Source organism: Calidris pugnax, unplaced genomic scaffold, assembly GCF_001431845.1.
Source record: "Calidris pugnax isolate Ruff unplaced genomic scaffold, ASM143184v1 scaffold153, whole genome shotgun sequence".
NCBI classification, from domain to species: Eukaryota; Metazoa; Chordata; class Aves; order Charadriiformes; family Scolopacidae; genus Calidris; species Calidris pugnax.
Window position 1 is genome coordinate 8,244,652 of NW_015090999.1, and position 16,248 is coordinate 8,260,899.

General features: G+C 36.4%; 1 protein-coding gene across 3 annotated transcripts in view; it reads right to left on the reverse strand.

Annotated features, from left to right (window-relative positions):
* NDFIP2 (Nedd4 family interacting protein 2) overlaps positions 1 to 16,248 on the reverse strand; it is a 44,794-nt gene that overhangs the window by 11,256 nt on the left and 17,290 nt on the right. For 2 of the 3 annotated variants that reach the window (XM_014955511.1, XM_014955513.1), the window contains exons 2-5: positions 15,315 to 15,471; positions 13,706 to 13,833; positions 9,220 to 9,279; positions 5,585 to 5,672 (exon numbers count right to left, since the gene is read on the reverse strand). In XM_014955511.1, the coding sequence (XP_014810997.1) occupies positions 5,585 to 5,672; positions 9,220 to 9,279; positions 13,706 to 13,833; positions 15,315 to 15,471 (433 nt within the window). The remainder of the gene's footprint in view (positions 1 to 5,584; positions 5,673 to 9,219; positions 9,280 to 13,705; positions 13,834 to 15,314; positions 15,472 to 16,248) is intronic. The other variant, XM_014955512.1, reaches the window with a different exon arrangement.

Below are 16,248 nucleotides of genomic sequence, written 5' to 3' on the forward strand. Positions count from 1 at the left end.
AACAGTAGCTTCTGTTAATCTGTATAGCTATGCAAACAGACTTAACACTAATTTCACTTTTAAACTAATAGGGACATGCTTACACAGTCAGTAATTCCCTTCCGGTAATTCAGGTTTTCAGAGATTGACTTTGAACCCAGACATTCCCCATGGTATAGTCACTTAATAACAAAGCAAATGGTAAACAGGCTGGAACCTACTACTTCAAACAAGAGAAAATTCCAACATAAAAGAAAGCATTACATTGCTACATCAATCTAACCAGATGACACTAGATATGAAGGGTAAATGCAAACAAAGGACTATAACATACAAGACTCGGATTGAAACAAAGAAGAAGAAAAAAAAACCTTGCTACACTTTTATAACCAAAAATATAGTTATATGCACACATACGTGCATGTATCAAGGCTGCATATTCAGCTTTATCCAGTTTGGATCGAACAGAATAAAAGTATCCGCTCTTGCTCTGTAAACATAGTACAGAAATGAAGGTAAGTTGAAAAGCTGATGTTTCACTGGTTACTGTCTTCTCTTTTAGATCTCTAGTCAAGCATAAGATATAAGAAGCCTTGGAAGTTTTACACAGACGCTGAAGAAATGAAGAAACGAAAAGGACGTTGAGCGCAACTACCACTGTAACTTCAATCAACACCTTTACACAACTCCCAGTAGTTTTCCAACTTGAAGTTTCAGAGCCTCATACATACTTGGCAATCAACAACATCATCGGTATTGACATCAGTCTGCACGCATTAGGTCAACATGTGGAAATTCCCAATTAGGTGATGTCCCATCTTCCACAGTAAGGGAGGGCAACTAAAAAGAAAACCACCCAAAGAAAGATCTGGGGGAGCTGGTGGAAGATGGCAGTTCAGGGGTTCTGGAGAGGACAAGATGGTGGAAAGCTGAAAACATTTGGGAAGCCCACAATAAACATCAAAACTACAGAAGAGGTTGGAAGGAAAGGGAAGGGGACAGAGGGGAACAAAACCCCTGCACACAAATCTGTAATGTTTTGAATACCCAAACTTAGGGAAAAAAACAAAACTCACTAAAAATTCAGACATTAAATCACCACAGGAGAAAAAGTATGTCTTTGCAGTAAAAGTTTGAACAGTTACATTAGGAACAAAGAATTGGTCAATAGTTTTCTTAATCCTCCAAAATTGCCTCTTTTTAAATCTATCTACCTGCAACAAATTTCTTCCATTTGTGAACTAGAACATATTTTTTGCTCCTTCCTGAAAGGGTCATTCAAAGTCTGACAGTGATAACTAGAAGCATTTGCTATCAACTTCACCAGCCAATTTTATTATTATGTTTCTACCCAGGGATGAAGCCTCAAAAACTTCCCTAGGCAATTTATTTCTAGTGCTTCATTAAACTCGCTGGTAAATTTTTCTTAATGCCCAACTGGAAGCCTCCTCATTCCAATTACTCTGTATTACATCCAACATGGATGGAGAAAACATGTAAGTCAAATTCTTTCTGCGTAAAGGAAGGAGTTAGGTGACTGTGTATGAAGGTCAGCCGGGCTCCTGATAATCAGAGGGGAAACAAGCACTCCCAAAATAATTCCTTTATCTCCTTCCAACATTAGCAATTTCAGTCAAGTGACTTCCCCTCAGCTTCTCTCACATGACTCGGGGAAACCTGCACAGCATTCGTGATGAGGACATCGAGAAGTCAGGTTTCCTAAATTCACACAGAAAATTCAGACTGTGCTACTCACTCCTCGGGAAGCAGAAAACCAGAGGCTGTGCTCTCCCTGAGCTTGTGCAACAACCCTATCTTCCACCTGAAACCCCTTAAGTGTATATCCTTGCTTGTGTGCAGTTTATTGACTGTTTCAAACATCTAATAGCTTGGAGAACTGTATGAACACCAGCTCACAAAATTTCAGTATGGTTATTATCTGTTTCAATACAGTATCTGGGACCAGTATCTACGTTTACATTTCTCCACACCATGAGACTTTATTGGTGGGAGTTGTACACAGCGTTTACATTGCCCAGATGTTGTCCAAAAAGAACATATCAGATCTCTATATAAGAAACTAAACTTTGGATGTTATGATCAAACACTTTTCTCCACTTCCTCCTCCTTATTAGCCCTTCAGTAAGTTTCAAATTAATATTAATTTTTCCTAGGTCGTAGGGAAGATCCAAAACTCCCTTCCACGGTTTCAAAGAATCCAGGTGAGCTCTGCAATTCCTTCTGGGGCCCACAGGTGACATGTCTAAAGCACTCCTTAAATATAAGAGAAAACCATATCAGCCTTTTATTACTGTCCAAAATGACCTCCTTCACATAATGAATCAGGATGACTCAATCAGACATGACTCAAAAGACCTGAACACAGGCAGGTTAAGCATGAAAGCCAAACCCTTTAGGTCATGACAGTTACTTGCTCCATCACCATTACAGCTGTGTTCAAGATGGAACACAGCTCAAAATGGAAACACAGTTAAAATTCCTCCCTTATTGTTGTACAAAAAAAAAAAAAGAAAAAAAAGTAATAATCACCACTGAAAAACTCACCTATTAACAACTTCCTCTGGCATTCTAAAAAGTTTATACTATGCTATGTAAGACACAGATGACTTAAAAATACATAATAGGAAAAAAAATATATTAAGGAGCCTGATAGCAAGATTTCCTGCATTTTGCATTCATAGCAAAAAGAATATATTGGCTAATATATTCATTTACCTCAGAATCAGGCACTGACAAAACACCAATCTGACCAATACAGAGCAGATTCTTTGCCCACCAACATAATCAGAGACTTCAAGAGTAACACCAATTTCTTAAAACACCACATATTAGAAATTTAGAAATTTACCACATATTAGAAATAAAATAGGCTGTTCTCCAATTTTTTCCACTAAGTTTCGGAATCAAGTGCTAAAAAAAAAAAAAAAACACCTGTTCACAGAAAGAGATTTTATTCTTTAGAGCATATTGTCTCATTCTATTTAATTATGTTAAAGAGAACAGTACTTCACAACTTAGATATGAAACAGGTTTGTAATTTGCATGCACGGAGCTCCTAAAACACATAAAAAACCCCTAACAAAAACATCTGCCCACTAGATGGCCTCAAGATTGCACTTTTATGCAACTTGGGGATCTACCACTAGATGGTAGCTCCATATCACTAGTTGATTGCAATATGCAGGCAAGCTCAGTCAAAAGTTTATTATATTTCAGTGGAATAAAATGAAATTTAAAAAGCTAACTTCACTGCTTTGTATTTAAAACAAAGGCTGCCTGCCTACACCTCACACCCCCAAGACCTTCCTACCAACGCTGTACGTAACAGTCACGGGAAGAGGTGGGAGAGCACATCTGGAACAAGCCGTTCTTTCCAGGCTCCTCTCACCAGAGCACAGTGCCTGACACTGTTCTCTAAATGTTCCCTCGTTTTAACGACATGAGGGAACTTATTCTAGGCTCTCTCTGATCTGCCACCTCTACTTGCAGAGTTTAAATATATCCCACCCTAAAAAAACGCCTCAAAAGATAGCCATGCTGCAGGTTTCATTTTAACTCCTGCTCTCGTAAATCTACATACATCAACTTTATGGAGACTTTTATCTCGTTATTAGAGGGATAGAAATACACCATCCACTATTTATGATCTAACCTTGTAAAGTTAAGCTCATTTTTCATTTAGTTCTGCAATTTCCCTAAGAAAAGCTACTAAAAATTAATATTACAGGTCTATAAATGGTATGAATTTTTGTGAACTCCTTATATTATGAGCACAAACAACAAGTAAATTTTATCCATTTCCATATGTAATCAGTATCCGTACCAGCAACAGAGATCCCAATTAAACATACACTTGCATAAATACCTTGCAAAGTGTAAGCACTCATTTTATGCATTCCATTCATAGGCAAAGTTGGCAGTAACATACTCTCAGAATAAAGAAGAAAAATTATGATCAGAGCATTTTTGTCAAATGTGTAAAAGTAGTGCTGTGTGCAGTCAGCCTCAGCTAAACAGCTATTTGAAGAGAAAATTGCCAGTTTATCCAAGTAAACTTCTGTATCCTTGAAGGTGCGCACAAGGTTCTGGGCACACAGTTTTGGCCAAGTGCATGTGAGGGTCATTGGAGTCTTCTTGGAGCCTTTGATTCCAATTCAGCTTCTTCATAGCAAGATCTTTTACTACTACTGTGTTCCTAGCTGCAAGCTAACAAGTCTGTTTTCAGCTGTGATTTTAAGGAATTAAAACACGTTAGAGCCAACAATCCGTTTGACCTCCAAGTGCAGTGCTAATGAAGGCTTGAACTGGGATTTAAAAGCAAGAACAAATTCACACAATTCAGAGCCTAATAGTTTAAATACAAAAGGTTACAGCACATAGGGAAGGAGATAAAAGGAAAAAAGAAAAATCAGAGAATTATAGAATTGTTAGAGTTGGAAGGGACCTTAAAGATCACCTTGCTGATGATGTCATACTCTCCTCTTCCCTGAAGAATATATATCCTTTCTATGGCCCAACTACAGAAAGAGGTCACACTACAAAACTCACCCTATATGTGTATTTACATATTTGCTATGTGAGATAGACACATATATTTTTATCCCAAGATGCGAACAACACATTGTCCTAGTACATCGCGTGCCAACATGAAAAAAACTGCCGTGAAAGTTCTGTAACCTGCACTTGTAACAGTTAAATACAAAGACTGTGAAAGACATTAAAGAAAAAAGAACTCAGATGAGATCTAGGTTGAAAGACATAAAGGAAATTTCAGTGGATAATCAATCAACTTTCATCCTGATGAATGCTAAAAAAAACAGCTACATCTCCAACACCAAGCTTCCATCCAGGTTGCCAAATAAGTTACATTTATTTCAGAAAGGGAAAATATCCTCAGAAATTAGAAAGAAATATGGAATTGTCAAAACAGAAGCAGCTTCCTTCTAGAAGGACCTTATAGTGACTACATCTAGCTTGGTTCAATGCAGTACATTGGTACAAGATAAGACAGGCACAGCGCACACACTGAAGAAGTGCTCGAGTAGTGCTGGCTGCAATCAGACAGTACCTGAAGACAGCACATTTTTATGTGCTAGTGTTTAGCTCAACCCGAAAATAAGAGTTGTTGGATTTACTCCAGAAATCCACCCACAGCTATTTAATTCACTATGCTAACATCAGCAACTTTTATACGGCACATCATCTCTCTCTTTCCATTTTTTTCTACTTAAAAATTGATTGCCAGACTTCTGTGACCCAGGCGTTAATTCAAGTGGATAGTCCAACAAGATGACGAAAATTTTTTCCAATTAATAGGTAACAATGCAGCCTTGTTATGCCTCAAAACATTTACTATGATTTCGCTTTGTCCCCTTATCTGTGACAGATGTCACAGAAAAAAAAAAATAAAGTGCAATGTATTTGCTACCTCTGGAACAGGAAGAGTTTATATCTATGTACAGATAAAAATATCTATTCATTACAGTACATTAATGCAATTTATAACAGCTATCTTTTATACGCCATAGGAAAAAAGGTACAATTAAGATATACCTCAGTAGGTCTGGGATACATGATAACTTACTGAAAAATGCCAACATGAAGATGCCATCATTGCCCACTCTAAGCTGATCTGCATCACTGAAATCATCCCGTGGCGGATATTCTTCTTCCTGGATTCACAGGTTAGTGATAATTTAGTGACAAGTTTATTTTAGAATAACTATCTGTAGGATTAAAGTATTAATAATGTTTGTAAAGCTATAAAAAAATTGACATTTCTAACACATCTACATCAAGGAAGTTTTAAAGAAAAATAGTTCATACCTATAAAACAAATCTTATTTATTGCTTATATTGATAGAGCCCAAATTTAACTGAAAAACTTCTGTAGAAGATACGTTCATGCTGCCTATTCATCTTAAATGAAGCTAGAAATTATTTCAGATGAGTACTTTGACAACCAAAACCAATAGAAATTTCTTTTCTTACTGTAACTATCTTGATATGCAGCTAAGCTATTAAGTATTTTTGCAAAAAAACATTACAGAGCATATACTATTTATCTCCTGCCAGAAGTCTTTTAATGCTTCCCAAAAATATAGAATGAAGTTTTAGAACAAGGTTACTGTCTTAAAATAAATTGCTGAGGCACCAGCACCGCACTAACCAATCTGACTATCCTATAACCTACGGAAAAAGATGCAAAGCAAAGAAAACCTCTAGGGACACTAGAGGGCGCGAGCACATTAAAAGTGTTTAAAAGTCTTCTAAACTCCAAAAGCACAGTACTTTGAAGTCAAACAAAAGTAAACAGAGATGTCAGTCAAAACGATCCAAAGATTTCTCCCATCGTGTCAAAATACTAGATCCTAAAATACTCAAAGTCTGAGTTTGTTTTGTTTCTCAGGCCTTGATTTTCAACAGAACTTGGCAGACCTGAGGCATGCAGTTCTGTGCACAAATAAAGCAATTGCTGCAACCATAGACTGGCAAATGTAAAAGTTTCCACTTACTAAAGAGAGCCTAATGAAAACTGTAAAACCAGTTAAACACAGAATTTTTATCCTTAAGTGAATAACATCAAAACAACGCAGAATGATACAAGTTAAATACTGCTGTCAGTAGCAGTAGTGATGTGGTCTAGACATAAGCATGAGTAAAATTCTTTTCCTATTTTCTCAACAATTAATCAAAATGTATTAGAATTAAGAAGTTACCTACAAAAAATAAAAAATCAAGTGAGATCAGTTCAAGTGAGGTTTACTTAGCTGTTTCACCCACAGCAAACACAACTGAAATAGTGTAATTCTGATTTTAACACATTATTCAGTCACTGTACTAACTGCTATTTTATATACTAAGTTCATAATTAAAGGGCATTGAATAACCATAATGATCTGAAGTTCTGTTATGGGATTGACACGTTGACCTTTGTCAACACAGCTGAATAATTTACCAGGGTAGAGCAATTGTAGTTTAAAATGTGCTAGAACAAAGTGTACCAGCACAAGCAGCCGGGGCTTTACCCTTCCTAACACGGCTGTGAAATTCCAGCTGTGCTCTGTATTTCAGATTAATTAACCAAGACTCTGTATCAGATAACTCATTTTAAAACACTGCTCTTCACATAGACAATTCCAAGGAAAGCACAAAAAGTTAGTTGAACAATCTTAAGGGGCTGTAATTCAGCCTCTACACAATTTCAGATGTCCCTAAATGGTCATCTGAAGTGACTATGAAAGCATTAGTTTATTTAGCTCAGCTTCAATGCAGCTACAAGACTGATGGAGGGGCAGGGAGGGAAGGAAGAGAAAAATGTATTAAACAAAGAGTTGCATTTGAATGTGCTTATCTATGAAATGTATGCCACAAAAGTTCCTTTTTCAAGTCAGGACAACAGGAAATATTTTAAATTTTAATTTCAGAAGGTCTATAAAACCCCACAGAAAATAATTTTTTGGACTTTTTTTAAAACTGTCTGCTAACTAATCTACTTCATACTGGCATTTCCAAACCAAATAGTGAACTACACTCTATGCAAAACATTGCTTAACAAAAAGAAAACTTTGCTTAACTACAATAACAAGTTTAGCAGGTTTCTCTATAAGCCCAAGCTCCTCTAAGGCTTACACATGTGAGAAACACAGGTCAATATACAACCCAGAGACACGAGAGCAGCTATTTGCAAGAAGGTACTGTTGTCCTAAGTGTGAACAAGTTGTAATTTATCACACTCCGTGCCAAGAGGCAATTATATTAAATTGACTTCTATTTTCTGTCTCCAAAAATTGTCATATGAAGATAATCGGAATGTTTAAGAAATGGTTTCCTATATCTATAACATTTAGTATTGTGTGGTTTTATGACCAGTCCTGTAGATGGAAGACATTATTTGGCCACTGCTCAGGCCCCACTAATATTGTCTGTTTTTCACAGTGCTCTTGTTTAATCTAATTGGTGTAAACTGCCCCTCTTTCTTCAAAATATAATTGCTTGCCACCATTCATTGAGGAATGAAAAAGGACAATGCAGAATGACTGTCCTTTCTGCTGATGCTTAGAACTAAATAATTTCATGGAAATACTTCTATTAGATATTGAGATTTTTATCAATGAGAATAACTACATATTGTATTTAAATCTTTTTCTTCTTAATGAGAAGAATATTATGTAACACCACACACAAATCCATAAAGTATATAATACTGTTTCAGTATCTCATATTGATTTTTGACAAATTTAGCCATGTTAAGGTTCATGGACAAAATTACTTGTTTGCTAGATATGCCGAGGTCTGTATAAACAGAAAACTTACTGTTCCTATGACCAGAGAAGAATTGGTGTCAACTGCCCCACTCTTTCTTCAAAATATAATTGTTTGCCACCATTCATTGAGGAATGAAAAAGGACAATGCAGGATGACTGTCCTTTCTGCTGATGCTTAGAACTAAATAATTTCATGGAAATACTTCTATTAGATATTGAGATTTTTATCAATGAGAATAACTACATATTGTATTTAAATCTTTTTCTTCTTAATGAGAAGAATATTATGTAACACCACACACAAATCCATAAAGTATATAATACTGTTTCAGTATCTCATATTGATTTTTGACAAATTTAGCCATGTTAAGGTTCATGGACAAAATTACTTGTTTGCTAGATATGCCGAGGTCTGTATAAACAGAAAACTTACTGTTCCTATGACCAGAGAAACACCTAAACAGCAAAATATATTGTCAACATAAATGGCATGTCACACAATAATTTCTGTAAGCAAAAGAACATCAAATGGTACACAGCATCTATTGAAGTTTAACCTATTTACTCCTTAAACTACAGTGCCCTCTGTAGTGTTCTGCAGAGAGAAGACTGTTTTCAAACCCCTCCCGTGCTTTTTAACTTCTTTCAAACTGAAACCTAGCATGGTGTATAGTGAGACAACCACCTTATATCAACTACAGAACCCAAGTTTTCAGTACCCCCTTAGATAACTGAGACACAGCTCTTCTCAATGCAGTGGATTTACAGAGAAAAACTACTGAAGAAAGGGTCAAATTACTTAATAAACCCCATAAATGATATCTTCAGCATACAAAACAATATGGAGAAGTTAATGGTGGGGAGAAAAAAGGCACAACAAACCCCAGAAGCATTTGTTTGCCAGCAGGAAAATTCATAGTTAAAGTCTAAACTAGAGAGAACTATACCATACCTCTGGACGACTGAGGAATATTTCATCAAACAGACTCCTAGACTCCCTAAACTGGGCGTGCTAAGCATGTAAAAACAGAAAAACATAAGACAAATGCAACTGAAAAGCATTAAGTAAAAGCCATTCATTGCAACATATAAACAAGTCATTTAACTGTTAGCAATATTTTTGCCCCTTTAAATTAACCTTTCAAAACTGACCCTGAGATTTTGAAAAGGAAAACATCGAAAGCCAGGGTAACTAATGCTATCTCTACTGATGACAAAGGGCTGCTACAATTTCTTTGATACCTTGAGCTATCTGTGAGCATTTGAAAAAAATAAATCTTCATACACAATCTATTCTTGTAAGGCAAGCTACACAAAGAACTACAAAAACAAGTACTGAAAGTTTCAGTAAACGTTAGGTTTAGATTGTTCACACAAAGTGTGGATGCAGGGCCTGTGTCGAAGTCTTTAACACGATCACGCTCATGGTTTTTGTAGGATTGCTACATGATTTAGGGGAACAAAAAAAGGAAGCTGTTTATTACATGTGCTGCCTTTTTTATACCATTCTCTTTTGCTCAAAGAGTAGGTTTGTAGCCTTCGTTATTGCACACTGTGGAGTATACCATGAAACAATTATCAGCTTCGTGTATCACTCAGGGTTACATAAGGACATTTATGTTTTTCCAATTGCTCACATTATTGTAGTAACGAAGCAATATATCCTCATTTTACAAGGAAGAAACTAAAGGCAGAGATCAGAGCAGAGTTCACAATGGTAAAAACACGGATTTCATAAGGCTGAAAATAAAAACTGAAAAAACTACATGTTATATCATTTGTGTATGTTTTGCAAAAAGTGTAACATACAAGTCAGATCCTGCCTGCAGCTGCCGCTGCTTGTGATCTCCAAGACAGTAAAAGCGAGAAAAGAATTAAACTTTGCACTACTGGTATGTAGTTAAGTGACTTATCTGTTCTTCCATGGCTATTCAGAGCTAAGGATCAAAATCCTTCCCCTCAAGATGGCAAAGTACCACTTTAACTATAACATGACCTTTTGTCTTTCTTTTTTTTTTAATTCTAGTCATCTGCCAGATTAAGACAGTCTTATTACACAGTCTTAGTCCACTCCAGTCTAAGTCCATCAGAGTTATTAAATAAGGCAGGGATTTTGTGGCAGTATCACGTGGTAAGGTAATTAAAACGGCATTAATTAAAATTGTGCTGGGACATAATTTTAATATCATCTATAGAACTGGAGCTCAACTTCAGCATTTCTTACTGTTTTCCCCAAATCTCAACCTTTTACTGTTTCTTTACTATAGCTTGTGTGTGTGAATGTGCTTTAAAAAAAAAAAAAAAAGAAAAGAAAAAAGAAAAAGAAAATGAAAAAAATCCACAGAAGCAAACTGAGTAGAGAAAACGAAAAAAATCCACAGAAGCAAACTGAGTAGAAATTCTATTAAATTTTATCTTTAGCAGTTAGGACTGTGCTATTAAGTACACTGAGTAGACATCCAATACTAACTTAATGCTGCCATAAATTTACAACTTTTAAGCCAATCTCTGCTTCGGGGGAATAATGGTGTGTTCCTACATCAGTGAAATTCCTGTGGTGTCAGCAGCTAGCTCTTCAATGTCAGAAATTCTATTAAATTTTATCTTTAGCAGTTAGGACTGTGCTATTAAGTACACTGAGTAGACATCCAATACTAACTTAATGCTGCCATAAATTTACAACTTTTAAGCCAATCTCTGCTTCGGGGGAATAATGGTGTGTTCCTACATCAGTGAAATTCCTGTGGTGTCAGCAGCTAGCTCTTCAATGTCAAACTCTACTTTATATTTTGGAAAAGTAGATTATGTAAAAGTTTATTTCTCACTTTGTCACCATATCCTACTCTCCTACCTCTTAACTCCAGATTCCTTCTCCCTCCCTATTCCTCTTCTCTCACACACCAGCTTCAGCTCCTCTCCCTGTTGTACCACATGTTGTCCCACTTGAGTTCCTTTCTCCATCAATCCCAGCTGATCCTTCTCCCTCCTGTTTCCTCATTTAAATCCCTTTATTCCCTCCATACTTCTGCCTTCCATTCAAACTCTACTTTATGTTTTGGAAAAGTAGATTATGTAAAAGTTTATTTCTCACTTTGTCACCATATCCTACTCTCCTACCTCTTAACTCCAGATTCCTTCTCCCTCCCTATTCCTCTTCTCTCACACACCAGCTTCAGCTCCTCTCCCTGTCGTACCATGTTGTCCCACTTGAGTTCCTTTCTCCATCAATCCCAGCTGATCCTTCTCCCTCCTGTTTCCTCATTTAAATCCCTTTATTCCCTCCATACTTCTGCCTTCCATTCACCTTTGCCTTTTCTCATTTTGACTTAGACCCATCCTCTCTGATTACTGCCTGTGCTCACTCTGAGCCAGTTACCTCCTTGCCCAACCTAAACGAGACTTCTCCTAAAACACATAAGCTTCAGAATCTCAGAGTCAGTGTCCTTCTTCCCTCCACCTACCATTAATGCCCTTGCAGTTGAATTAAGCAGCTTTCCTCTTCCCTTCTGACCAAAGGCCAAGAATAACAGAACTACTTCAGGGCACATCAGAAATTCCCATTTTCTCAGTTCCAGTGTTTTGACCAAAAACAGTCAAAGGCATTCCTAAAGTATATCTACTCTTAGTCCCATAATCCTACTCTGATACAGAATATTTGAAAGTGTTTTCTGACAACAGCACACCTGCAGTCCTTCGGAGCTATGAGCAGTCTAAACTTGTTCATGCAAGACAATCTCCACACATTTACAAAATTTGAAGCTGTGTATATCAACTGTGGAAATTAATTTTTCAAAAACTTGTAGTTTGGCCAAAGCCAAGAGATTTTCTGAGGAAAGGCAAAAGGTATTTCTGACATTGTGACCTGAACATGTTTGAAAGAGTTCTCCAAAGTAAAAAAAAAGCTTAAAATTACAAGGAAAAAAAAACCACTGTCTTTTTTTTTTTCCTCCATAGCTTTGTTCTTGAAATTGGCTGAACCCCAGCCTAAGGTTTTCCCTGTGAAATTCAGGTCAAGGAAGATTGCTCGTGGGTCTGAAACTTTTACTCCATGGGGTTCTACATGTACAAAGTTAAAGCAAAAAGAATCTTGCAAGAGAGTTGCACGTGTCCTGTCTGAAGTGTCACAGGACCGGTAATGGTACTTTATAAGTTAAGATTTGGGTTGCCAATGTTCCAAGTAAGTTTAAAAGGTTTCTAATTTCAGATTGAGTGTTTCATTCAGACCAATATTTCAGAAAAAAAGTTTTACTTATAAGACAAGCAGCAAGGCCAGACTACATAGAATCCATGCTCCTGTTAAAGCAGCTAAAAGGTTTCAACTGGGGATCATCACCTCATCGCAGAAACTTGGCAGGTAACCATGCAAATGTTCCTGCTTCCCTGCTGCATTTAGTAAAGCAGACTTGTGTAATGCCTTCACTGGCGACGTTACACAAATTCAATTTAATTTTAGCTGTGCATACCTCAAAAGTGAGTGTTGCACACTGTGATCACAGCACAGCAGTCAAGGAAGGAACAGCCTCCCGCTGCGTGAGCAGAAATTTTTTTCCAGTCACAAGCACACTGCAGTCAGTGGGATTTTTAAATGCATCTCAAACACAATCACATTTGATCTCAAGGTGGAGATTTTTAATGAAAGCACTGGAAGCCTAGTTTGGGTATAGTATATTATGGCTGATATGACCAAACAACAGAATTTCCACATTCCAAAACTTTTAAGTAAAATTCTTCCTTCTTATATCCCAAAATTAACATTTAACACTAATTGCAGATATCCATTTTTCTATTTTGAAGACTTTATTCTTTATACTGTTAACTCTTACAAAACTATAAGTGCTGAATGTATACCTATTGCTTTACTGTTTACAGTAACTCGTGGCATGGTTTGGTTGTTTTTTCTTATTTTAAGTACTTGGAACATTTCTTTGAACTTCAGTATTAAAAGTTTTCATGAAACAAACAGCAGGGACCTTTCCTTTTAAAAAAAGGTCTACAGTATTTGGGGTTTTACCACTTCAAGAATGTTGGAATTATCCTGCCTCTCTAATGGCCTACTTTGATCATTAATTTATTTTATTTTACCATTTAAAACACTAAATATCAGCAACAACTCTACAGAGTAACATTAGTAGTGGATATCTAATTAAAAGATGACAAAAGACTGGATAAACTATTAAAACAGGGCAAAAATTGGCTTTTAAAGCTTTTTAGACAGTAGCTATGCCTCAGAATTCCAAGAGTGAATACGAGACACATTTGATAGTACTTTACAACTAACTTAGACTCTCTACACAAAACCTAAGCATCCAAAATATTTAAATCATCAGCCCCCCATTATTTTAATAAATAGGCCATAATATGGGCCCAATTTTCAGAAACAATTAGAGTAGCCTAACATGTTTCAGAAAATTGAAATCAAGCAGAATCATATCACTTACTCGTTGGGCAACTTCTGCTGCAGCAGCTGCCATGGCTGCAGCTTTGGCCTTCTCTGCTTCATCGTAAGTAGGAAGAGAGGTAGCTACACTGTATGGAGGTGGTACAGGATAAAATTCATTGTGTGTTTCTGTTCAAAATAAAGAGGTTATGCATTTTTAAGCCAGAAAGATGTCAGGAATATTAAATTTTGCATGCACATAACTACCGAGCTTTAAAAGAATTATTTTTTTTTCAACAGCGTCTGAAATTGGTGATATCTGTATTTCAAGTTCTTTTAAGTTTAGAAAAAACAACAACTTATTTTTATGAAATAAAATAGTGAATGGGGCTTTTAGTTGCTACTCAAGGCAGAAAACTGAATCTTGATGCTGCTAGGAGCCAAAAAATTTATGAACAAAAAAGTTGCATTTGCTGAGTTACATCTCTAGGCATTCCAATCAAAGGCTTTTTATCAAATCATACAAAAAGATATGCACAGAAGCATCCTTAAAAAAAAAGTTTTTAATTACTAACATCAATTAGTGTCCAGTAACAATTATGCTGCATTTTTATTAGCATGGCCTTGTTGGTAACTTAAGTTGTTCTGTGAAAATCAGTATTTCCAAGATTTCAGTTTTACCTGATTCTTTTAGAAATGTTCCTTCTATCAAAACGGACTACAGACTTCATTATTATACAGTGAAATGGTAAAACATCATCATATAGAACAGAATTATTAAGCAAATGAATAAAAGCTATTTAAACTTGAGCTTCCTCCTACACCCAGCAGTAGTTTGTAACAAGACTGCTTATGCGGTAAGGATTTGTCAGCACAGGTCACACGGTAAAAAGATTTGTCATCATACAACCACAAAGGTGTTATATATAGGGATAATTCCACATAGCTATGTATTTAATTGCAAACACTGTCTCAAAGGACAGGGACAGGAAATTGATTCTTTAATCAACATTAAAAAATTAGGCTGGAGGTTACCGTTAAAATATTTATTTGGCACATGGAAGACGCAAATCCAAGCACTTTTGCTTAAAGAGGGACCTGGATGTTGCCTGCTGTTAAGTCTCCCATACCCCAAAGAAAAGTTGCAACCTCATGAGGAAGGGAGCAGTGAATAAATGGAAAAAAAAGATTTGTTACTCATTTTCCACAATAAGTTGTAAAGCAAAATGCATCTTTTCATGGCAATATTTTCACCAAACAGTAGCACACACTTAAGAAATTTAAGTTTTGACAAATCAACGCTTTGTTGGTTTGGGTATTTTTTACAAAGAGAGAATGAAAATTGCTAATGAGGTCTAATAACAGAGCACTACTCAGAGATGTAGATTAAATGTGGAACTGAACCACACGAAGACTTAAATAAAACCTATTACACTAATTAATGAACGTCACTTAGCCTAGTAATTTGGAACAATCAGTGTAATTTAGAAGTTCGCTTCTTCTGAACAACGCAGGCAAAGGGCTGGGCATGAAAGCAGAGCTTTTTACTGCAATTGTGTGTGCAGAGAAAAAAAAAAGGAAAAAAAACCAACCGCAGCATCGTACCACTTTGAACCAAGTGCTGATTCATACACACTCCTCCCTGACAAGCTCTTAAGTAAGAAAAATACCTGAGGTTGCAGCTGCTTCTACAGCTATGCTACAGTAAGGTGGAGGGGAAGTATCTGCTTCAGGTAAGGCTGCTGTCTGGGGTGTCTGGGTTGTCTCTGTAGACGTGGAAGGCTGCTCAGCTGCTGAAGGCTCTGGGGGGTCATCCTCGTTGTGAAGCTTAGAAGAAAAACACACACATTTCAGAGGCGTTCAGGGAATACTTCCTACCACAATCTAGTACTGGCAGAACCATCTTTAAAAAGAGAGAAGATTACCCTTCAACAAAACCAAAAATTATTTACAAAACAGCACATCACACATTGACTACTTTAAGTAGCCCAGTTAAATCATTTTAAGCAAACGGCTAAAGATAATCTTAACTGCCTTTACTCCCTCCCCCCCCGCCAATGGGTTCCTTCTCATCAGTCATGTTCACAGAGTCTTCAAAATCTGCTTTTTTAAAATGTTTACTACACGGGAAAATGCTGAGTATAAAATACTTCCTGTTATATGAATATCTGAACACCTTTACACTTTATTTTTCCCCTTAAACGCATTTATAAAATGTATTAACCCGTTTAAAAACACAACAGGTAAGCAACGCTGTCTTTTGTTGTACTAAATTAGAAGAAATAAAAAATACGACAAATTTCTACTCCTATAACTGGGATTTTTATACTCTTGCACTTGTCAGAAAGCTTCTCCACTCAAATTTTGAGACTTTTCAAAACAATCTCCTGTTCTTCACAGACTGGAAAGAATCCTTTCCCTATGCAACTTTAAGTTGCTGGGTTTTTTGGTTGTTTGTTTTCTTAAAATGCAGCTTTAAAAAGACATGTCCAGTTAAGTATATACAGAAAGAAGAATTTGGATATGCAAAAAGGTTGATTAAAACCGTGGAATTCAGCTCCAGCAACTAATATCTTTACTTAAAGAAGGAGGTTTTGATTATTT